The following is a 23464-nucleotide window of genomic DNA, read 5'->3' as shown; positions in this document are numbered from 1 at the left end:
CTGTTTCTACTAATATTTGAAATATGATATTATTTTCATTTGTATTCAATCACTGATATATGCTAGGCTCCTAGACCTTCTGAAATGTATGTCTTTTTTAGCAAGTATTCGAACTGCTTATCAGATGTATTTTATGATGCTTTTTCTGGCCATCTGACCACTGGGCAGCTGTGCAACGGTTTGCGTGGGGCATGTTGCGCATGATATGTGATGCGCAACATGCATGATACATTGCCCATGATATGTGATGTAGTTCTACTGATGATGTGTTGTCTTTGGTTTAATATGCCTCGGCCTGCTTTCACATATATCATTTGTTTAATTCCTAAACCTGAAACAGATAAATGTAGACATTTTGTTGTAGTTAGATTTTTCTCCGTTGGATGGCATCATACTCCCACTAAAGCAAGGCAAGCAGGTTAGTCTATTAGAGACTTGTTGAGAGACTCCAGACAGGCTACGACCACACTCCATGATCACAATTGCAGCAGCGATTTGACCGTCAGTCTGAAATAGTCCTTATTATTAAGGTGGTTATTTTATTGTTTTCTGAATTTGAATAAAAATCAATTAATTGTGTTGGGTCATGTATAGTTGGAGTTTCAGATGGGTAAGCATGTAAAGCCCACGCCATGTCTTACTATTTGACCAGCAGCTGCCCAAACGGCAACTTGTCCCTTAGACATTACAGCAGCTTTCACAACTAGTTTCTATAACACTGTTATTATGCTAATTGTGAGTTTCTGAATCTATCAACAACTTCATAAGCTAATATAGCAAACCCATTTAGTGTTGATGATGATCTCAGGCAATTGAAAAAAGCTGACTGGGTGGACGCAAAACTGAAAGAGTTGAGTTACATTTTGTATGTTTCACTTAAGATATTCACTGGGGATTGTGATCTCGTCATTTGCTGGGTATTTATAAACAGTGTTGGTTCTTTGCCACAAAATGAGACGAAGGCCCGCCTCTAACAGAGAGTGAACTCTATTGGCCCCATCTGGGTGTCACTCAAATACCTTTCCATCCATCGGGAAACTTGGGGAAAACGATTCGTCAGGCCGGTTACGTCTGTACGAAATCTCTCCTCCCCCTGGTTCCAGTGACCTGCCAAATTGAGTGTGCGTTACATTATTCTGAAAGTGTAGACAGACGTTTGTTAACAAAGGCTTAGCTTTAAAGGTTTGTGGAGAACCAGGTCATATTTATGATACAGACTGTTCGATAGTGTTCATTTGCTAGCCAGCATACGGCTAGCTGGCTAGCCATTAGACAGGAGCTGCTGGTTAGCAAGGCAGCTAGCGCTCCAGGATACGGAGTTCGTATTACTCCGTAAACAACTCAGCAGTTTGTTACTTCAAGAGTCCACAGAGTGCTATTGAATAATAAGCGAAGATGAGAATAATGCTGGATTTCGAAGAATGTCTTAAGGACTCTCCACGGTTCAGGTAGGCAAAATGTCACCAGGTTTGTTCTATTTTGTTCAATAAAGGATCTTACACGTTGATTGCATACGTGGTGCTAGAAAATAACGTCTTGGCATTCCAACTCAGTTAAGCAGTTATTGATACTCAATAATATGTCCCTCGCTACTAATTAAGCAACGGTATGTGTCATGTGGAAGATATGGGAATGCAGAAGAGTGGAACATCTAAGAGATATAGTGATAGGTTTTAGGTCTGTGAAGTGCTGTGCCTGATAAGGCACAAAAACTTGTATACCACGTGATGTCATCTTGATTGTTATGCTGGCAAAGTTACTTGATTGTATTTCTACATAGTGTCACTGTGGGAAAAGAGGGTTGCCTGAAAGGGTCGATTCGTTGTCTTAATCTTATTAGTCAGAGCTACAGTCTCACGCAATTTCCCCCCTTAATTGCAAGTTAAGCCTGTCATTTTATAGCGGTACACACTCTATTTCTTTGCCATGCTAAAGTCGTTTTTTTTTCTCCAAATATCAGCTTCGTAGCCCTGTAAGGTTTTAAAAGAAGGTGGCTTACAGTCTTCATGAAGAACAGTGATGTAAACATATAAAGTAATGGTGCAACTCTTGCGAAACCAAAATATCAGTAGAAGGGTCACCTAGAAACATGGAATACATTTTCATATGACCAGTAAGATGTTTTATTAGTCATTTCTGGTCATTTTTTTTGCGTGACCATCACTGCCTTCCAGAAAAACCCAGTGCAGCGGAAATCTGTTTGTTTGTCCTCCACACAGGCATGGGCTTTCCAAGCTTTGTGAAAGTCACCCCTCCCTGTCCTTCCTCACTCCATCTCCCTCTCTCCCTTGAACAGAGCAACATCCTCTCTCTGAAAATGAGGAGCAGATGTTAGAAAGTTGTTTGCAGGAAACTGGAAAGAGCCATTTTTTCCTTCTTCGGAGGGCATATCTTTACACATCAGTCAGGGGATAAGCAAAAAGAAAAAAAAAAGTGATTCAGGAGAGCCCGTGACGCTGCAGTGGGCAAAGTAAGGGGTTGGGCTCCAGCACTCAGATTTGTCCAGAGCTTATTTGATTGCAGTGCTGCTCACCATTTTGAATCTGTTGTTGTGTAGAAATCCTAGTCTGCGGTCAGGTAATGGGCGGTTTATCCGAAGCTAAGGGTGCTGTATGATCATAGGATGGTTTTCCACAATAGTTGGACTGTAGTTGATTTTCCTTGTATTTGGGTGAAAGAGAGGTTCTTTGGGTCAGTGTTGCGCTCTGTAGCATCTAGGCCTAAACTTTCCACTTTACGCCAGCGAGGGCTGCTGCCTTGCACCCTTGATTCGGCCCCCTTTGTGTTTAATTTGGCAGAGCAGAGGAAGGATAAATAGTTATGGATGAAAAAACGCGTGGGTCAGTATGGAATAGTGTTAGCGTCTTTGACATCTGTTTCCATTTGTACGTCTGCTTTCAACTCCCAGCCAAAAAATGTATGCCCCTCCTGAGTGGAGAGATTTTTATTCTTGCCCCGAAAATGGGACGCATGGCTGAAGAGCACATTAGTAGTTTTTCAGTCTGTCTGTTTGGTGGGTCCCTTTCAGATGTAAATTAAGCGAGCCTTTTTACAATCCCCTTTCTTCGTGTGATGGATTTATAAAGGTATGGGGTTGCTTAAAAAGAGATAATTGAGTCAGCCTTAACTAATGTGCTTGTCTGGTATCTGATTCAAAATGTAAATTTCGTTTTTTGAGGAGAATTTGTTTGTTTCATAATGATAGTGGTATTTACTATTTATTGTTTAGGTTTGCTACTCAGGACCCTTGTGGAAGCTGAGACAGTGCCTCTCAGAGACTTCTGTATTCACCCTGAGAAAACCAAGAGCTTTAAACTTCCTTTTCAGCTGAAACCGTAAAGCCTAAACGGCTTGTCCCTTCTTGCAGACAGGGTGAAGCAGATTCCCTGTCAATATTTCAATTTTAAAAAGTCAAACGGAGGTTATGTTGATGGTTTTTATTAAATTGGATGCCCTCTTGTCCCTTGTCAGTATGACTGTCATTATCTGTGCTTCCCCAGCAATGGCGGTGCAGCCTTTATTAGTGTTGGCGATGTCCATACCGCACAGGAAATGTTTGATAAACACAGCCTTGGGTTATGATTGAGCACTTCACTATACCATCCCCCCTTGAGAACCAGAAGTACTCCATGAAATGAAGCCTCTGAAGGAAAGTAGCAGAACCAAGATGTTTAGATGTTTATATCATACCAAGCGTAAGTGAGTCTTTAATGTATAGAGGGTAATTGTGGTATATAATGATAATTAATGTTTAGGATATAACATGGATGAAAAGCTTGCTGTAACCATGAAAGGATGGTCTGAGCTTAAATGTGTTTTGGACACTATTTTTCCCTGGCACATCCACAAAAGATATGCACTGTTACTCACACACAGACAATTTACTGACTCCACCCACAGCCCCCCTCCCACCTGATAGCTCCTTAGAAGCTCCACACACATTCATAAACATCTCCCATCCAAAACACCCCCTTCCAGTCCCACACACTCATTGGAAAAAAATGAATGATCTCATCAGAACGATGCGGTTTCTCAAAAGCATCCAATTCTCTCATATCCCTCATAGTGAGATTTTACCTCAACGGGAACCCCCCGACTCCTTCGACAGTGTGGCTTTTCCCCAACAATGGCAGGAAAAGAGCCAAAACAAAGGGGCCTGGCCTAGGCTCGTGTTCCACTCAACATCAGCATGTGAGGGAAAGGCCATTGGTCCAGCACACATCCCCTCTCTCTCATATCAGGAATGCATGTCCTGATGCCAGATCCTGAGGGATAACGTATCGCCTTTCCAGCTGGCAGCGCAAATATGTGTGATTTGTTTTTCTTCTTCTTCACCACTGCCGTTGAGAAAGGTGCTTGTTGAAGTTGTCCTTTGAGATTGGCGCCTGAGATGGATCGCTGGGGCCCAGCAACGCTGGTCTGTTGTGGTCTGTGTGAGAAACTTGATTGACTACTTCTGCCACCCATGGCCTCAGGTCCTCCAGCACTCCTAGGTCTAATTATTGGGCTAGAGCCAGCAGACAGAAACAGCCCAAGTCTTGTTCATGTCTATGGAAATACAGAGATAGCCAGCACTTTGAATCAAGATATGATTGTTTTACCTGAATGAATAAGACATGTTTACAGAACTGTATAAACATTTATAAGACGAGACTTGCACTTCTGTTTTTGAAACTTGTACTGAATGTACTGGTAGGCCTTATGAACGTGACAAAGAGGTAACCGGAATATGAAGTGTTGAAATTGCTGCTTTGAAGGGAGTCAGCAAAAGTCAGAGCTGAGTGGCTTTTTAAAAGAAGTGCATTTCATTGGAAAAGGACCCTGTTGTCCTCATTCTGTGTGTAACAGTAGGCCGTGTCACATGTTCATCATGAGTGTCCTCAGCACATTAGCAGGGACTGATGAGGCTGTCCATTGTGGTTCTTAATTGCCTGTGCCATTACTATTACTTAAAACCTGTACTGTATTCCTCCTAGTTTGCTAGTAGCTCAGAAGAGATAAATGAATTAGCCTAAATCTGAAGGAGATGTAGTCCTTGAGGGCAAGTAGCACTGCTCCAGGCCCAGATTAGAGCTTGCTGGGAGCTCAAACAGCGACCTAAGCTGTTTTCTTTAAGAAGGGCCAAATACAAATAAAAAAAACTGTTCAGCCATGCTGATCTGGTTTCAGAGATTAAGAGTGAGATGATGTAAGCAAGACGCCCACAAAGATCCAGTCATCCCGCGCCGAGATGGACCATATCCAGTTCTGATAGGAAACATTGCCCCTGTCACCGTATTACACTTGTGGGCTTGACTTGAGTAAATGGGTGGTATTAGACCTGTAATTCTAAAATATGGGAAAAGCCACTCTCAGTCAAATACACCTTTAGATGTGTTTTGGATGCCTATCGTTTCAGCAGGAGCTGTTCTGAAAATGTCAGACTTGACAGTACAGTTGTACTGGGCTCTCCGTTATGCTTTCATATTCACATTTTCACTGATGCTGCATGGCATCTGTTAAATCTATCTAGATACCTTTTTTTATAGATGAGATGGCTGTGAACAACTGGTCTGCATAGTGTCAGCAGGGAAAGGTTTGCTCTTTGTGGAAAGTATTGGGGAAAGACAGAAATTCAGTGGCTGCAACTGAGTTGGACTGTATTGCACACCCTTACCTGAACACACACACACTGTGAATGAACACATTTCAGATGATCTTGCTGTGTGCAGCAAGTTCTCATAGCACATCAAAATATTTTTTTACTCATTCACCGGATTGCGGATAAAGCAGGAGGACATCTGGATTGAGGGGTCTGGTTAAGGGGAGGTGTTTCTAGCCGTCTCTTGCTTAGCCACGGCGACTTGATGGGAGTATAGAGGACAGACGAGGACGAGTTAAGCCCTGCACTGGGTATGTTAAAAGAAACATTTTGGAGATGAGTGCAAGCCACATCTTTGTCTTAATCAGTACGTCATGTACTCAGGTGGACTTTTACCTCACGGGCCCACCTGTCCACAAACCCATGAACCTATCTTGAGTAGAAAGATAAGCTCTGTGTGCAGTGTATGCTTATACTGCACAACACTTTTCCACCTTATCCAAAGAAAAAGAATGTTACAGAGGAGATATACTCAGTGTTAGAGTTCGTCAGCATTAGGTGGTATCAAGGTATTACGGTTTACCGGGGTGTTTAGAAATCCTGAAGGTATGATTTTTAAATACCATTAAAAATGCAGACGCTTCTCTTTCTATTATCACTGGCGACTAATGTAACTCTGGCGATCTTACCCATGTGCTTATATTCACGCTACTTTTAGTAGATTGGTCAACTAGGTTTCCAATACACACTACGGGTTGATTACGTTGCGTGTTTTCCGACAACAAGGAAGTAGAGTGGTGGTGTTGAATTAAGCGAAGAGTGATCTCTTTTCCACACTGGTGACACTGTTTACTCCCAGACGAGTCCAGAGTTTAATGTTACAGTGCATGATGGCTAGCGCAGTTTCGCTCAAATGAGGTCATTTTCTGCTCTATAGGTCTCCTAGCTAATCCTCCACCAAGGTATGCTGGATGTATGGTAGAAGGGCGCTTATTTCCTATCATCATTATTCTATGGGCCATAAGTACTGAAGCCCATGAACACTTGTCTAAGTAGGCTAATGGCGTATTAGACACACAGCGTTGTAGATTGGACCATGTCTTACATGCTACAGTGACTACCATCACCAGCAGCTCAGCTTTTATGTTATCTTTTGTTTTTGAACGCAAATACTGTCATATACTGTAAGCCTGTATCCCGGTGAAATGTCAGGAAGGTATGAAAATAGATACCGCCCACGCGTATTAGACATTAAGTTCTACGTTTATTTTGATCTTTTTCTTAATATAGGATCAGTGAACACTGTTCTTAAATAAAAGAAAAGTAATGCTAGTAAACCACACATTATACCCCATCATTATGCATTTGGATCTGACAGCCTGGACCATTATCCACATATTTACTCTCTGCAGCTTACACGCTCTGTTTTTAGACAGATCCTTGAGTGCTTTCCAAAATATTTGTTTTCATCATCTGCTTATCTACACACAGAGCAGAGATAAAATGTTTCTAGAGAGCATTGGCATAGTCTGGTGTGTTTTGACTCAAATATCAGATAATAACAACACAAATATATTACGATGGTAAAGATGATAACTGGGGTTTTTGGCTTGCTCTGCGACATTATCAGATGTAGTCAGCATGTTAGCTGTCGTTTCTTGTCTGGAAAGAATGTTACCCATAATGTTTTACACAGCGTTAGTGGCCCCATGGATGGAATGTTCGGCAGCATTCCTATTCAATCCCATGGAAGTACAGTCATCCAGGATCACTTTGGCTAGGCTAGTTGTTTGTGAAAGCACTTAAATCCTTGGCCCGAGCCCTGAAATTTGGATGGGACACCTGCTTTTCTCTCATGATGAATCATTATAATGTGTGATGACCGTGGCCCTCAGTTTTTTGTCTTAAGAAGTAAATCACTGCTTTTTTTGAGAGTATTAGGCTAGTTAATTTAGGAGACATTTTCCAGTGCCGTCAATAAAAAACAGCTTAAGAACCTACAGGGAAATGAGCTTCCTGTGCAGTAGACCAATTTGGGCAGAATCCTGGCTTTGCACCTAGTGCTTTGTTTTAGGACAACTGTAGAACCGGGAGGAAATCTGCTGAGACCTGGCGTGCCCACCTGTTCTTTTTTTTCTTCACCATCCGTTAAAAATCCACAAATCCCAGGAATTTTCCATGGAATTTAGATATTTGCCAAGGCCCAGTTGTCAAGGATGACTCCAAGTAATCAGAGACAATGTCTCCCTAGTAGCCTGGTTCAGGAACTCTCACAGTCAGAGAAATACCAGCCTCTTAATAGGATTAAATGGAATTTGCAAGAGAATGAACCTCAGCCATTTGAACGCGGAGTAGAGTAAACAGCATACAGGACGGACTAGTTCCAAATGACCGGTGGTGGACCAGGTGTCCGGCTGCTAGTGCACAGGAGATAGCTCCCTCGCTGATGAGAGCTGTGCCTCAGCCTCCCTGTGAAGTCCCCCTCATTATGGCAGCTCCCTCCCTCCCTCATTACCCAGACACACTCTGGACATGCTCCAAGGTCGTGGCAGGGAGGCAGCGGCCTAGTTTCCACCGCCCCTCCTTTCTTATCCTCTCTGTCAGCACTTTCCCAAGTTCCCCCTTCCAGCTCCCAGCCCAGGTTTTTACAGAAAGAAAGCGAGAATGGATGATCAAAACCCGTTTCACAACTAGATGAGAAATAAGCTGGCTATCATTTTACTCACTGATCCCCTTTGGCTGGTTGATGTTGGCTGGAGGAAGCATTTCTAATTAACTGATTTCATTTAATCGCTTGGGGTCTGTTCTATTTCAGGGCTGGGTAAACTGATAGACAAAAAACAGCCACTTGTAGTGTTGCCTAAAATGAGTTGACAATCAGAGGAGACCAAACCCTACAGACATATAAATCAGAGGAGCCTGTTGCTTATCATGTACTATTCTGCCATAAATTAGGCTAAAGCATAGTTATCTCTTCACTTTGATTATGCAATAGGGTGGAGACAACAAAGGACTTTTTTTTCTCTGGTGGTTCATGTTGCCAAGCCATGCAATTATGCTGGATCAGCAGTATGATGGCTCAATGTTAGTCCGTAAATCACAGTGGCGTCAGATGTCTTTATAAATCCACAAGCTTTCATAGAGAGCTAATGTAGTCTAGTGGATGTCAATTAAGGTAGGCCTAGTTGATAGAAAAGCAAGAAAATTCGGATTAGGAAACAATATATTTTTAAAAATCTTTTTTAATGTTTTTTTTATTTATCAAAGGGTTATTACATATATAGTGAAAACTGTGCAGAGAAAAGGTGCATTAAGTAACATTTGTGCTCTTTAGTGTCCTTTCTTTCTGTGTGATTTCTTTCTCACCAATGGGTTCTTTCCTTACCTATTTATACCAAAGGTGATACAGGTCAGTTTACCCTCACGCCGTTTCATTGCCTCCACTGGCTATTTATAGGTGTTCCATTTTAGGTCACTGCCAACATAGGCAGTCGTTTGGGTGAGAAAATTGTTGTCTGAGATCTTAGCCCTCCTCGTTTCCCGCTTTTGAGATCCTGTGATCTGTGTCGGTCCCCGTGGTGACGGCCAGATGTTCTGAGGTGGCCGCGGTGACAGCTGGCGGGCGGGTCTCCGTGCCGTTTGCCGTGGGTATCGCCGCTCTAATCTGGGAGCCTCATTATCCTCAACACACTGCCCACAACTGCACACTGATTACGCGGGAGGCTCTTTCCACCCCAACAGCAGCACAGCACAGCACAGCGAACCCTTTCAGAACCAAACCACATGGATAAGGGAGGAGGAGTCCCACCCCACCCGGCTTGTCTCTCATTGCCCTCCTCACTCGCTCTCTCGCTCTCTCTTTCTCTCCCTCTTTCTCATTGCCATCCTCGCTCACTCTCTCTTTCTCTCTTTCTCTCCCTCTCTCATTGCCATCCTCACTCACTCTCTCTTTCTCTCTTTCTCTCCCTCTCTCATTGCCATCCTCACTCGCTCTCTCTCTCTCTCTTTCACTCCCCCTTTCTCATTGCAGTATCATCTCAGTCCCTGGCTAGCTGATCCCGCTGTACCTTCTGTTTTTGATTATTTCAATCAAGAGCCAAAATTGCACTGGGCAGAACTGCCTTAGATAAACTCTCGTCTCTTCTTCCTGTTATGCACAAGTCGGCAAGGCCTTGACCGCTTTAGAACGATAATTCAAGCATTCTTTTGCGGTAGAATTTGTTGTAGGCCTACACCATCAAGCACGACCTTCACATTCAAGGCGTGCAATACCAGTTGAGTAATAAGAATGTTCCTTACTCCGAATGGCATTCTATTCAGGCTTGTGTTCCACCTCAGTGCCTTCTTGGAGGAAAGAGGGAGTGACCTTCATCATCACCCAGCCAAGGTTGCAACAGAAGCTATTTCATTAGTATCGTCTCTGAATCCAATTGTCTTTTCAATAAAATGAAATGGACCTTGCAGTGCATATTGAGATTGTTGTATTCTTCTTTGGAATGGGTAATGATTGCTTCAGACAAAGCATGGAAATAAAAGAGCCCAGAAAAAGCGACTGTTTCAATATCGAAAAGTTGCTATCCTGTCAACTGACCAAAGCTTAAATGACCTACTCATCAGGTAACCTCATGACTCCAGCATAGCATAGCTTTTTTTGGTCCTCTCCCACGAAGAAGAGATATGGTAAGCTGGCATACTCATAAAGGTTGCCTCTCTTCATTATGCCATATGATATCTTGTTGCTAGCTAGCATCCACTGCTTCTTTTGAATTGGAGTCTGCAGTTCAGAGAGTTGTTTGCTGACACCATTTGTTTAAGTTGGTCTCTGAGTCATATAGCCGTCTGGGAAGCAAACAGGTTTTTAGTTTTTAGTCTTCAGTTGTGGTGGATGGAAATAGCCAACTGACCTGTGGTTCAGCCAAAACGCTTTTGCTTTTGTCAAAACAGCTGAAGTTTTCGCTTCAACCTCTAGTTAGTAGCCTTCTGTTCGTGTTTGCTTCTTTTTTTAACGTACGCTGCAAAGTGTAAACCCAGCCATTCTGACTGTCCTTCAAACTGCTGCCTTCTTTGAAGAACACAAATCAGCCCCCCCCCCCATTAGACTTGTGTCTTCAGAGACACCTCGCTTTGAACTTCACTGTGTAGATTTTACACTTTGGGACCCTCAATTGTGCTCTACTTCGGGCATGTTTGGTCTTGAACTCTTCGGTATTGGACCCTGACTCATTCTGTTGGCCTCTGTTGTATGCGTGTTGTTGGTCTTGTTTGTTGTGCGTTGGGAATAACCCTTTTGATGTTATTGTGCGTTGGATGTAGGGTGTGCAGCTTGTGTCTCTTCCTCACGCACTCACAGAGTCAGCGACTGGAGCTTCCCTTTGAGTGGGGGCGGCGTGCGTCACTGGAGGGGACTCATGTCTGTGTCTCGTCACACTTGCCCAACAGACATGTCAGATACAGGCTTCCGGCCATACCAAAAGTAGCATCTCTAAATCTGGCCCCTCAAGCTGTGCATTTTTTTCATTTTGGAGGTGTGTGTGTGTGTGTGTGTGTGTTTCTTTGTGTGTGTGTGTGTGTGTGTGTGTGTGTGTGTGTGTGTGTGTGTTCACGTGTGTGGAGTGTGAGCCAGTTTTGGGAATTTATTGTTTCTTGTGACTGTTCTGTTCCTCTCTGGCTTAAAAATGGTTTATGCAATTGTGTTTTTTTTCTCGCAATATCCTTCTGTTTCTTTTTTGTGCGTGTGAATAATTGAGAGCATTGCAATTTCCCAATTCCTTACGCCAAAATATTCAGTGTCCATCTGTCTCTTTCTCTCTCCTTTTCCGGTCTCTCACTCACCCACGCTCTCTTATCTTCCCTCTTTCTCCCTCTCCCTCTCCCTCTCTCTCTCTCTCCTTCTCCCTCTCTCTCTCTCTCTCTCTCTCTCTCTCCCTCTCCCTCACCACAGGGCCACGATAGAGGAGGTGGAGGGGGATGTCGGTGAACTGGAGACCAAGCTGGATAAGGTACGGTCAGCAAAAGAGCCGTCCTGACGAGGAACAGTGACACTGCGTTACTGCAGGAATGGAAACCCAGCGACCCACAGCTCTACTCGTAACCCTATAGGTCCCCTCCATGTTCACCCTCCTCCATGTGCAGCCGTTCAGCCCCTGTTTCAGGCCACTTAGTAGGCACAGATTAAGCAAGCACCCGGGTCTAATCCTGGATTGTAAATACTGATTAAGATTTAGTGCATGTCAAACATGTATCTAGAAAGGAGAGGGGGAAGATGGGTAAAGGAGTTGGAATGTGTGTGTGTGTGTGTGTGTGTGTGTGTGTGTGAGTGTGTGTGTGTGTGTGTGTGTAAGAGGTAAGGCGTGAGTCGTGTGGAAACACGTGTGAAACATTGCTCCTTTTGAGCAGAGGCGGTGGGAGATGCAGTTGCATTGTTTGGAGCAGACCCACCCAGCGTCCTGTGGCTCCGTGACTCACTCCCCTGCACTGGTCACTTCCCCTGGGCAGCAGGGGGAAGGATGCACTCCTCAGAGGGCCAAGCAGGAGGGCTGGACTTTTCTTAGAAGCACTGTGGCTGACTCTCCCCACACACACACACACACACACACACACACACACACACAGACACACACACACACACACACACACACACACACACACACACACACACACACACACACAGACACACACACAGACACACAGACACACAGACACACACACACACACACACACACACACACACACACACACACACACACACACACACACACACACACACACACACACACACACACACACACACACACAGATAACACCCACTGCCCCCATAACCACCGAGCCTAAAGCCTGGGACAACACTGCCTTTATTGAGAGAGGATTTAAATCTCCCAGAGCCTAGTCCTGCTTGGAAGTAGGCAGATCTTTATGAAAACAAAGACCCAGTGGATTAGAATTGTTTTTGTACACTTCTGGCACCATAAAGTGGTCCTGATGGCACACCAAAACAAACAGAAATGCAGGTGTAGATAGCAAGAAGCCCCATAAGCACTCTATTGACTCTCTACTGTGACATTACACATTACATCCCAACCTTTCAGTCTCGGTCCCAAAAGTCACAAAGTGTCACGACAGTGGCATGGCACATAGTATTGTCTATCGTATCTTACCCCCTTTCTAATCCCCTTTGATGTACTGTCACAGCATGTATGTCTGAGAGATTGCATCAGATTTGCCCTGAAGGTTAGTCTTCAGTAGTGGTGCATAAGCAAGGGGTGTATTGATTCTGTGCTAGTATGAGTGCTTTCTTTAGTGGAATTAACTAATGTGTGTGGAAGGGAGGAGAAGCGGCGCCTCTGATATTCTGAGCTCTGCTTCACCCACAGACTGCGTGGGATGTGAAGACATTGAGAGAAAATCCTGTTAGTGATGTGTGCGTTACGTAAGATACATTTCCCCCCCCCCCCCCCCCCTTCGCGATCTGGTGTGTCAGTTTATTTTGAAAAGGAAGGGCCTGAAAGAGGCTAATTAAGGAAATATAACAGAACAGAGTGCTTTAAGCACACCCATATCACCCACATGGAATTAAGGCTGATTAAGGCTGGTAGGACTGGTTCTGAGAGTTGCAACTGCACTTGTATTTTGCATTCATCTCTCTCTCCTTTTCCTTTCTCTCTCTCTCTCTCTCTCTCTCTCTCTCTCTGTCTCTGTCTCTTCTCTTTAGTTGGTGAAACTGTGTATCGGAATGATTGATGCTGGAAAGGCCTACAATCTAGCCAACAAGCAGTTTGTGAGTGGCATCCGGGAGCTTGCACAGCAGTCAACCAAAGACGAGGTCATTGAGGTACGTGCCTCGCTCGCCAAACAGAGCGGCCTGCGCAGACTGGAGGTTTGCGCCTCTCTTAAAAGTCCCATGGGCCTCAGAAGATTTTTGGGATTCCCGATTAGCAGGGTCTTGGATTTTTTTTGTTTTTTTTGCAGTTCAGCTGTTTGCTCAGCCTGTGTTTTCGACAGCTTATCATTCCTGTAAGTTTTGTATATTTCCCTTCCTCGACTTCCCCCGGGGGAACCAAGTCCGGCCCTAGGATGTATTTAGAATGTAACCCTTTAAAGCGCCATTGTGAGCTCGCTCTGTGTGAAACTAACATGGGCAGCTCAAACCCTGCACTCTTATAGGATCATATGGTAGAATACCACCAGACTGTTTACAGTATTCCCTTCACTAACGTACATATTCAGGGAAGGCCAGTCATCGTTATTGCAAGTCGGTCTGGATATTCTAATTTGACATCCTGTACTTCACTTGTAATCTAATGCTCTGTTCCATTTCGGTTTCCAGTCTAGCCTGACCAAGTTTGCTGAAAGCCTGCAAGAGATGATCAACTATCACACAGTAAGCCTAGAGGACTTCACCCTAATAGCACATGACCCCATTTTAACCATTACTTTCAATTCCTCATTCGTTTCCCCTTTTTTCTCCATTATTAATGAAGTATTTTCTAAAATAATTCACAGACACTGATAATTCACTTCAGCAATAAGAAATACCTGTAAGAGGGAAGTGTTGTGAGGTCCCCTATGCTTATCACTATACCAGCAGTCTGGAAGTGGCTCTGTGTCCCAGCTGGCATTTGGAGCAGAGCCCCTGACCTGCTGCCACGAGCCTCCTGATTGGCCGGGGCAGGCAGGAAGTGTGGTTTTGGCCTGACCGTAGTGAGTCAGTGCTGGAGCCTCGAGATAAGATCAGCTGATATGCGGTTCAGGTTCCTATTGAGCGCAGCTAAGCACATGATCTTGTAAGCACAGCGCTGTTGAAATGTTTGTCACGATTTCATTCACCCAGATCCCACAGCCTGGCATTGTTTAACTTGACTAGCCTTGGGAGAGAAACCCTACAAAATGCCCCCAAACTCTACCAAGTTAATAGCTTCAATCATGGCACTGACTAAGCACTAATGGGACTTTATCCGTGGAGCTGTTAGAATGAGTGAAGTGGTAGACCAGTGGGTTGTTACTGAGATGCTTGTTGTGTAATGTAAACGTGATTTCATGTTTTCCGTCCACAGATATTATTTGACCAAGCTCAGAGATCAATCAAATCCCAACTCCAGGCGTTTATGAAAGAGTAAGTACATTACTATGTACATTAAGGCCACTGCTACAGATTCAAAACACATGTGCCATCTCTGCCATCCTCTTGGGATTTCCCCTGGTACTCACCCAGAGGCCACACATCAGATGCAGAGAGGCTGCTCTATGTCACTATGACCTCATGCTTGGAGTCGCTGACTGAAATTATAATTACTGACATGAGCGTGCCTTCAACATCAACATTCTGACTCACAAGTCATTAATGTGTAGTGCTGGGAAACACCATTACCGAATTAACTGTTGTGGTAGAAAAGTGCTGAAAGATGACTTATTTCCTTAAGCCTCAGCAAAACTTGTCCATTTGGTTGAATTTATGTTTGTTAAATTAAAGTGCAACAAGTCATTTTGTTGTTGTTGTTGTTGTTGTTGTTGAGTCAGTTTAACTGTTGCAGTTGTTTACACAGGGAGGTGCTGACACAGCACGAGCTGAAGTGAACACACAAGGCTGTATCCAATGAAATAGTTTTCCCTTCTTTTCTCCATTTTCTCTCTCTCTCTCCCCCGCTTTCCACTACTCCCCCCGCTCCCTCCCTCCCTCCCTCCCTCCCTTCCCTGTCCTGCAGAGACCTGCGGAAATTCAAGGACGCCAAGAAGCAGTTCGACAAGGTGAGCGAGGAGAAGGAGGCGGCCCTGACCAAGAACGCCCAGGCGCCGCGCAACAAGCAGCACGAGGTGGAGGAGGCCACCACCATCCTCACGGCCACGCGCAAATGCTTCCGCCACATCGTCCTCGACTACGTGCTCCAGGTGAAGACACGACCCTCACAAGTGACTGATCACACGTGTCATGGGCGTATTTACAACACATACAATGAGATGTAAAAGTTATTAGGGCCGTTCTCTCGACTAATTGAAAAGCAGTCATCCGTGCCGAGCCAGTGTGCCGAGCCAGTGTGCCGAGCGTGTGCGGTACGTGGAGGCATGTGTCCCGTCTGTTGACTATTAGTCATAAAGTCATAAAGCTGTGAGAGGCCCGGGGACTAAAGGCAGACGCACTGCAAGCACAGCTGACCTTTTCTAATGACCAGGCTGCGTGGAAGTGAGGGGGACTGTTTATCTGCAGGCCTGCCTTTCCCCTGAGTCTTCATTTCTGTCTCTCTCTCTGTCTGTTTCATATTCTTTCTTCTCCTATTTTTCTGTCTATCTTGTCTTTTTACTTCTGTGTTGGACTGTGTCTCTGTGGTTTCTTTGCTTTTTGATTTAGATCTGCCATACCCGCTCTTTCGCTCTCTCTCTCTCTCGCTTTCTTTCTCTCTCTCTCTCTCTCTCTCTCTCTCTCTCTCTCAACCCACCCCCTCCCTGACTGACTTAATTAAGGAAGCGCATCCGTTACATCAGCATCCATATGAGGCATTAGCTACAGATGCCACTGCTGCCCTCTAAGCGAGGAGCCTTTGGCTTCCTCATTCGTGCAGGGCAGTCACGCAGACCAGATCCATCCTGGATCTTGGCTGTGAAAGGGGGAAGAGCCATAGAGCCGTCCACTGACACACACACACACACTCACACATACACATACACACACAGAAACACACACACACACACACACACACGCCCTAAGTCTCTCTCTCCCTGCCACTGACATGCAAAAGCAGGCCTGTGTGTTAGTGTTACGCGCCCTGAGAACGGCCCTGCGATGACCCTGTGTGTCCCTCCTCAGACGCTGATGGCCTCACACAGTCCTCCCTCTGTCAGCCGGGGAGAGGCCGAGCATTGTCCTCTCGCCGCACCGCGCAGAACCTCATCAGGCCCCCCCTTCTTTAAATCTGGTTAACCTGAAGCAACTCGCTAACAGTGAGCACTGTGTGATGCCATCCAAAGTTAATTAAGGCTGTCAAAAAGGGCTCATATTTTAGCCATGCTTGGTGGAGGAGTCTGTGACTTCAGAGATGTGAGTCAGCCAAGGGGAGAGGACAGGTGCTCCCCCTGGTGGCATAAAGCGGTAGCTGTCAGTTGTGCAAGGGCTAATGGTTTTAAACCACATATCACTTCTCGATTAATGTGGTTTGTTCTTGTCATGTGGTTTTTCTTCTCTGTCTCTGTTTGTTGTTCCCCTGGACCATGGCGAATGCTCTGTACTTTCTCGTCTAGAGCGGTTTCGTTATTTGACAGTGAGAAATGATATGCCTGAGAAATTAGTGATTGACCGGCTTCAAACTACATATGTCAGCCAATGGGTAATTCCAATCTGTCCATGTACAAACATACTTGTATGTCTCTGATTGGCCTTTGACTGAATACAATTCATTTCAGTCATAATAATCTAGCAGCATCTTAACCTGAAAAGAACGCGGTGAAGAGGCCTGGGATTTTGGAATTGACTTCAATTAGCTTCAATTAGCACTCCAAAATCATTGTTCATATGGATGTATGTGTCTAATGTTTCTGTTCTGTAATCTCTCCCTAGATTAATGTGCTCCAGTCCAAAAGAAGATCAGAAATCCTCAAATCGGTAAATATCTTAATGTGTTACTTGATTCATATCATTGCTTCATTAGCATATCTCAGTGATTAGAGTCTCAGTCATGGAGAAATACAGACTATTTTTTTTATCAGTGTGGAAACTGACCTTTAATAGTATCGAAAGAAGAAGTCTGAGCATCTGTTAGATAGAACACAAGGTGGTCCTTATACGTTACGTTTTTCCCAAACGTTTTAGTTTCATACTGTTTTAGAGGTTCTCTGTGGTCTAATTAATGCACTGTTATCCAGTCATTTGGTAGTGCCAGATGATTGAGAACATCTCCATGACCATCTCCCTCTCTCTCCCCTCCTTCCTTGTCTTCACCCTCCTCTCCAGATGTTGTCCTTTATGTACGCCCACCTGACGTTCTTCCATCAAGGCTACGACCTGTTCAGTGAGCTGCAGCCCCTGATGAAACAGCTGGGGGGACAGGTACAACCTCACCTTACCTCACCTCACCCCACCCCACATCACCTCACCTCTCCTCACCTCACCTCTCCTCACCTCTCCTCTCCTCACCTCACCTCTCCTCACCTCTCCTCTCCTCTCCTCTCCTCTCCTCTCCTCTCCTCTCCTCTCCTCTCCACATCACCTCACCTCACCTCTCCACATCGCCTGAGCAGGGCTTGCCTCCCCTCACCTCCACTCAAACCAGAGAGAGAGAGACACACACACACCATTACACTCCCATTACAGAGTGACTGTCCTGCTGTTGTTTAGCTCCATGTATGCACTGAGCCCAGTTGACTCCACTCATCAATAGTTTAGCTAATTATCAGAGAAGGAGGACGACAGCCCTGAGATTTCTACTTCAGCTTCAGATTACCTTTTTTCACCTGGACTCTTTAGACAAAGAGAACACCGTTTTGAAATGGCAGTAGATGGATATGTTGGTTGTTGCTGATTCATAAATGGGTTCACATGATAGCTAGTCAGAGGAGCATTTTTAAGTGGCTGCCGTTAACAAGGAAACACAGCATTGTCCAAGCTGATAGGTGAAAATTCACCCTAGTTACCTCAGGACTCCGGAGCTGCATATAAGTATATTTATTAGACAAACAACAATTGCAATTGGGCTCACTCACAAAACAAGGATGAAAGTGAGGCAATGATAAACACATCGCACAAGGTTTATATAGACAGAAGTTTAGCGTTCAGCGAGATAACCACGTGGTGGATTTCTGATATCCGAGGCAAGGATGGAAGTTTTGCAAGGTCGGAAGAAGCACAGTTCGAACCTTCTTATCACTTCTGGTCTAAACATGCTCTTGTACATGTGCAGACTAAGTGGCACCTAATATTCTAAGTTACACACACGCAGAAACACAGAAAAGCCATGTTCCTGCTTACATAAGTACATGATTCATATAAGGTAATTAATAATACAAGGCACTTGATTATTATTCTTAAGTCATTAACAGTGTTTGGAAATTATCTCCATCACAAGCCTTCCGTGAAATCACTCAATCTGCAGGAGGGCCTTTGGGCAACTCTGCCTGACTTACAACTTTCCTGCTTAGAATATTTGTAAGTCTTTAAGTCAGGTGCATTTTCTGCTATAGTATAGTTAAGATATCTAAAAGCGTCATAAAACAATTGTTCTCTCTAAAATACTTGTAGTTTTGCTACAGGGGTTTTTATTTGGATCACAGTGCCTCTTTCTAATTAACATCTGTCTCATTCTTTTTATTCATCTCTGAGTATACAAGGTCTAATCAGTCTGACCACCTCATAGTCATGCTTCACTTAATGAAGAAATGGCTGCAAGTAGAAAGCCAGATCAGTCGATGTCTTAATGTGTTACCTGATATCATATCACTGCCTTTTGAGCATACTGATGCGTCACACAGTCATATACAGAAATACAGGCTGTTCTCTGTCAGTGAGGAAGAGACACAGGCAAATATCATACTCATACATACATCATACACACAACATATAGTGGGATTTAATAGGGTTGCCACCCGTCCAAAATAGAATGCTGCATCCCATATTGAATCAATAAGGGACGCAATTTGTCCCGTATTTGTGTAGGTGTTGTTTCATGGGCTATATAATACACTAGGTCTGCAGCGTGCACATTTAATCAGTTTTACAAGCGGCGAGGAGAAGTCACACGTGTGTGTGTGTGTGTGTGTGTGTGTGTGTGTGTTTGTGTTGTTTCATGGGCTATGTAATACACTAGGTCTGCAGCGTGCACATCTAATCAGTTTTACAAGCGGCGAGGAGAAGTCACACGTGTGTGTGTGTGTGTGTGTGTGTGTGTTTGTGTACGTGTTGTTTCATGGGCTATGTAATACACTAGGTCTGCAGCGTGCACATCTAATCAGTTTTACAAGCGGCGAGGAGAAGTCATTTCAGTGGTGAACTACAGGCCGATAAGCTCTGGTTTTGTGTTCTGTGTGAGATTGCACATCACGTGACGTCGGCGTATTCCCCTGTCCCCCTCTTCACGTCTGTGTGTGTGTGTGTGTGTGTGTGTGCGTGCGTCGAGCGTGCATTGAGCGTGCGTGCGTGTGTGTGTGCAGGCCCCAGTGATTTAAAAGGTCTCCGATAGCATGAGATGCCAGAGTAGAGCCCCATCAGTCTGTGCGCTGGCTTCTCAGATGTGTTTGTTATACAGAGATAACGCATGACTTCCTCTGGGCTTTTGGGTGCTCTTCTTGAGAAACCTGACTGGGCCGGCCTGTGTTGATGTCAGGGTGGTGTAGTGTTTGTGTGTGTGTGTGTGTGTGTGGGGGGGGGGGACTCAGAAAGAGGAAGCTGGCGGGGCCAGGGAAATGGCAGGGTATTCCCAGCCAGGGATTTGGAAATCAGTAGCAGTCAGCTCAGCTCAGAAGCAGGCTGAGGTCTCAGGTGAAGGAGTGAAGGAGAGAGAGGGGGACAGTTGGAGACAGAAAGAGAGGGGGGGGACGGTTGGAGACAGAGAGAGAGAGAGGGGGACAGTTGGAGACAGAGAGAGAGAGAGGAGGACAGTTGGAGACAGAAAGAGAGGAGGACAGTTGGAGACAGAGAGAGAGAGGGGGACGGTTGGAGACAGAGAGAGAGGGGGACAGTTGGAGACAGAGAGAGAGAGAGGGGGACAGTTGGAGACAGAGAGAGAGAGGGGGACAGTTGGAGACAGAGAGAGAGAGGGGGACAGTTGGAGACAGAGAGAGAGGGGGACAGTTGGAGACAGAAAGAGAGGAGGACAGTTGGAGACAGAGAGAGAGAGAGGGGGACAGTTGGAGACAGAGAGAGAGAGGGGGGGACAGTTGCTTGGTGGGAAGCCTGTGTTGGAGCTCTTGTGTGGGAGTGGGAGTAGAGGGATCACGGGGCGTTTGCGTCTGTCGCCGTGGCGAGCGTGGCTCCTCTTGCTCAGCATCATGAGGCTGAAGAGAGCGGGACAACTGTGCAGGGAGGTGTGGAGGAGCTGCCAGCAGGTCTGTGGCTCCACTTTTGGCTCACATGATTTCTCTCGCCTTCATGCCCTCCTTTCTCTCTCTCCCTCTATCCCTCTCTCCCTCTCTCCCAGCCTCGCTCTCTGAATACCTGTTTTTCCCTTTTTATCTCTCTTTTTATCTCTCTTTTTATCTCTCTTTTTGTCTGTCTGTCTCTCTCTCCCAACCTGGCTTTCTGAATGCCTGTTTTTCACTTTTGAATCTCTCTTTTTATCTCTCTTTTTGTCTGTCTGTCTCTCTGTCTCTCTTTTTGTCTGTCTGTCTCTCTCTCTCTCTCTTTTTCTCTCCCTCTCTCTTGTCTTTCCCTCCTGTACCCTATTTTAGTTTTCATTTCCATGTCCGATAACTTGGCAGAGATATCTTGATTTTCAATGCTTTAGAAAAAATACTTGTCATGAATAGAAATAAAACTGTACACAGCATTCTGTTTGCTGCTCCGTGCATTAAGCTACATCCTTACATTTGACTGTGTTCTTTTGTTTAAATGCATATTAGCCACATCCATATTTTCCTGTCAGCAGTTGGCTGCTCTTTTGACCTCGCCATAGCGTAGTTTATATCGCTAGCACATTGTGTTATTAGCTGCAGCTTAGGAGATCTCTAAAAGCAGACAGCCCAGTGGGGGGACATGCTCTAGTTGCTGAAACGAGGGGATTAGTGTGTGTGTGTGTGTGTGTGTGTGTGTGACGTGTGTGTGTGCGTGTGTGTGCGTGCGTGCGTGCGTGCGTGCGTGCGTGCGTGCGTGCGTGCGTGCGTGCGGGTGTGTGTGTGTCTGTGTGGTGTGTGTGTGTGTGTGTGTGTGTGCTCTGTTTGTCTGCTTACTGGCATTAAGTATCATACAGCATATTAAAAAAAAGAATACGAATAGTTTTAGTTTTTTTTTCTATTATTGTGCACAGCATGCACTCCCAGTCTCCAGTGATTAATGGTCACAGGGAGGGAGAGGTGAGCAGGCCCGGTCATATGAAGCTCTGGCTCCCCGCCGCGCAGTGGAAAGAGGCAGCACGCGGCTGAGAGGGAGGGAGAGAGAGGGAGAGAGAGGAAGAGAGAGGAAGAGAGAGGAAGAGAGAGGGAGAGGGAGAGGGAGAGAGAGGGAGAGGGAGAGGGAGAGGGAGGGAGAGGGGGAGAGAGAGAGGGAGAGAGAGAGAGAGAGAGAGAGAGAGAGAGAGAGAGAGAGAGAGAGAGAGAGAGAGAGAGAGAGAGAGAGAGAGGGAGAGAGGGAGAGAGTCAGGCAAACATTTCCAGCTGATGTTATCATGGCCATCTCCCTTCCCTGCATTCTTACCAAAACTAAAAAGCGGCCGCCCTAAATATGCCACTTCCCCAACCAGCTTTTGGAAAGTACTGGCTGAGGACGTCACAAATGACTCTAGATTTAGCTAAAAGCAATTTGGAAAACACAGACACTGGTAAATAAATAGCATCGCCTCTTACATGGACTTAACACATCGTTGTTGAAAGAACACTCGTAATTCTAGTAATTACCTTCTACTAGTTGAGGTTTATTGGTGACTTGGTTTGTGCAGCTGTTTTGGAAATGGAATTCTGAGTGTAGAATCCATCTTGCACCCTGGATTCATTTCACACACAGTAAAAGCTTTGATAGCATCATCCATCCTGCGGACAGCACATCCCTCACACGCTGGACAATGTTTACAGTCATGTCATGTTCACTGGCTCCGCAGGATCAGAGCAGCACCCTCCCCCTCCCGTCCCCCGTCCCCTTCAGCTCAGCCAGTGTAGTGGTCGCTCCATCACGCTCCATGCAGTCTCCTTATGATTCTGCTCATATTAGACCTGCAGAAGTCATAGGATGCTTATTTGGCTCTTTTTGACCACAAACTATATTCTTCTGTCTGTATGCCACACTGCAGGGTTTTCTCACGGTCATGGAAATCCTGGAAAAAGTTATTGCATTTTAAAATCCCAATTTCAAGGCCTGGAAAGATCATGAAATTCAGTAGTTTCATTGAAAGTTTTTGAAAACGTCATGACATTTGATTTTGTCCAGTGTAGGTCTAATAAAATGAATTATGTTACTGTACTCTTCTAATGAAAATGTTTTCATTGTGCTAATTTCTACAGCGTCATACAGTTATCTTGTTACCTAACTAGCCTATAAGAAAAGCAATGGAAAAGGCCAACATGTGGAGGAAGTTCACAACTTGTGTACTTCTAGGTTGTAACAGGCCATAGACATTTCTTTAAGGGTTCTTGAATTGTCATAGGAAATATTTTCAATAAAAATGGGTGGGAAGTCTAATCCTGTTGGTTGAACACCATAGTGCTAGATTATAAGTACAGTACCTTAACAGTCACTATTTCAGCAGCAGCCTTTCTTGACCTTGTTCTGGTCTGGTTTCATTTTCGCATTTGTTAGTTTGAGGGAAGTCTTGGTTAAATGTTAACTATTACTGCTGTTGATACCAGGGCATCAGCCTGTAGGCAGCGCAGTGTGTGCAGAGACTGGGCCCTCATTTCATTGACGGGCAACGAGCAAAGTCCGTCGCGCTTAAAATCAAGTGTATTCTTATTCATGCGTAAACTCACATATAGGTACATCACACACTTTGACACTCACCATCTCTTTTCTCTGATGGTCTGTGGCACACACTTTTACTGTGTCCCTGTCTTCCTAGCATCTGACTCCTATTAAAGCTCTTTTCTTTCTGTTGCAGCTGGACCAGCTAGTGGTGGATGCAGCGAAGGAGAACAGGGACATGGAGCTGAAGCATTCCACTATTCAGCAAAAGGTACAGCACAGACACACACACACACACACACACACACACACACACACACACACACACACACACACACACACACAGCACAGATGTATAGGAG

The 23464-nt window shown here is 45.0% G+C and overlaps 1 protein-coding gene across 9 annotated transcripts in view; it reads left to right on the top strand.

Moving 5' to 3' along the window:
• Nucleotides 1-1030: 1030 nt before the first annotated feature.
• Nucleotides 1031-23464, top strand: part of LOC105913182 (arf-GAP with coiled-coil, ANK repeat and PH domain-containing protein 2) — a 46862-nt gene continuing 24428 nt past the window's right edge. For 8 of the 9 annotated variants that reach the window (XM_031575082.2, XM_031575081.2, XM_031575079.2 and 5 more), the window contains exons 1-9: nucleotides 1032-1448; nucleotides 11523-11580; nucleotides 13290-13409; nucleotides 13905-13958; nucleotides 14632-14690; nucleotides 15280-15463; nucleotides 17124-17168; nucleotides 17517-17612; nucleotides 23299-23373. In XM_031575082.2, coding sequence (XP_031430942.1) covers nucleotides 1396-1448; nucleotides 11523-11580; nucleotides 13290-13409; nucleotides 13905-13958; nucleotides 14632-14690; nucleotides 15280-15463; nucleotides 17124-17168; nucleotides 17517-17612; nucleotides 23299-23373 — 744 coding nt within the window. In that variant the 5' untranslated portion in view covers nucleotides 1032-1395. Of the gene's footprint in view, nucleotides 1449-11522; nucleotides 11581-13289; nucleotides 13410-13904; nucleotides 13959-14631; nucleotides 14691-15279; nucleotides 15464-17123; nucleotides 17169-17516; nucleotides 17613-23298; nucleotides 23374-23464 lie in introns of all 9 variants that reach the window. The other variant, XM_031575078.2, reaches the window with a different exon arrangement.

Source organism: Clupea harengus, chromosome 10, assembly GCF_900700415.2.
Source record: "Clupea harengus chromosome 10, Ch_v2.0.2, whole genome shotgun sequence".
NCBI lineage: Eukaryota > Metazoa > Chordata > Actinopteri > Clupeiformes > Clupeidae > Clupea > Clupea harengus.
This window is presented reverse-complemented; position numbering and strand designations above follow the sequence as displayed.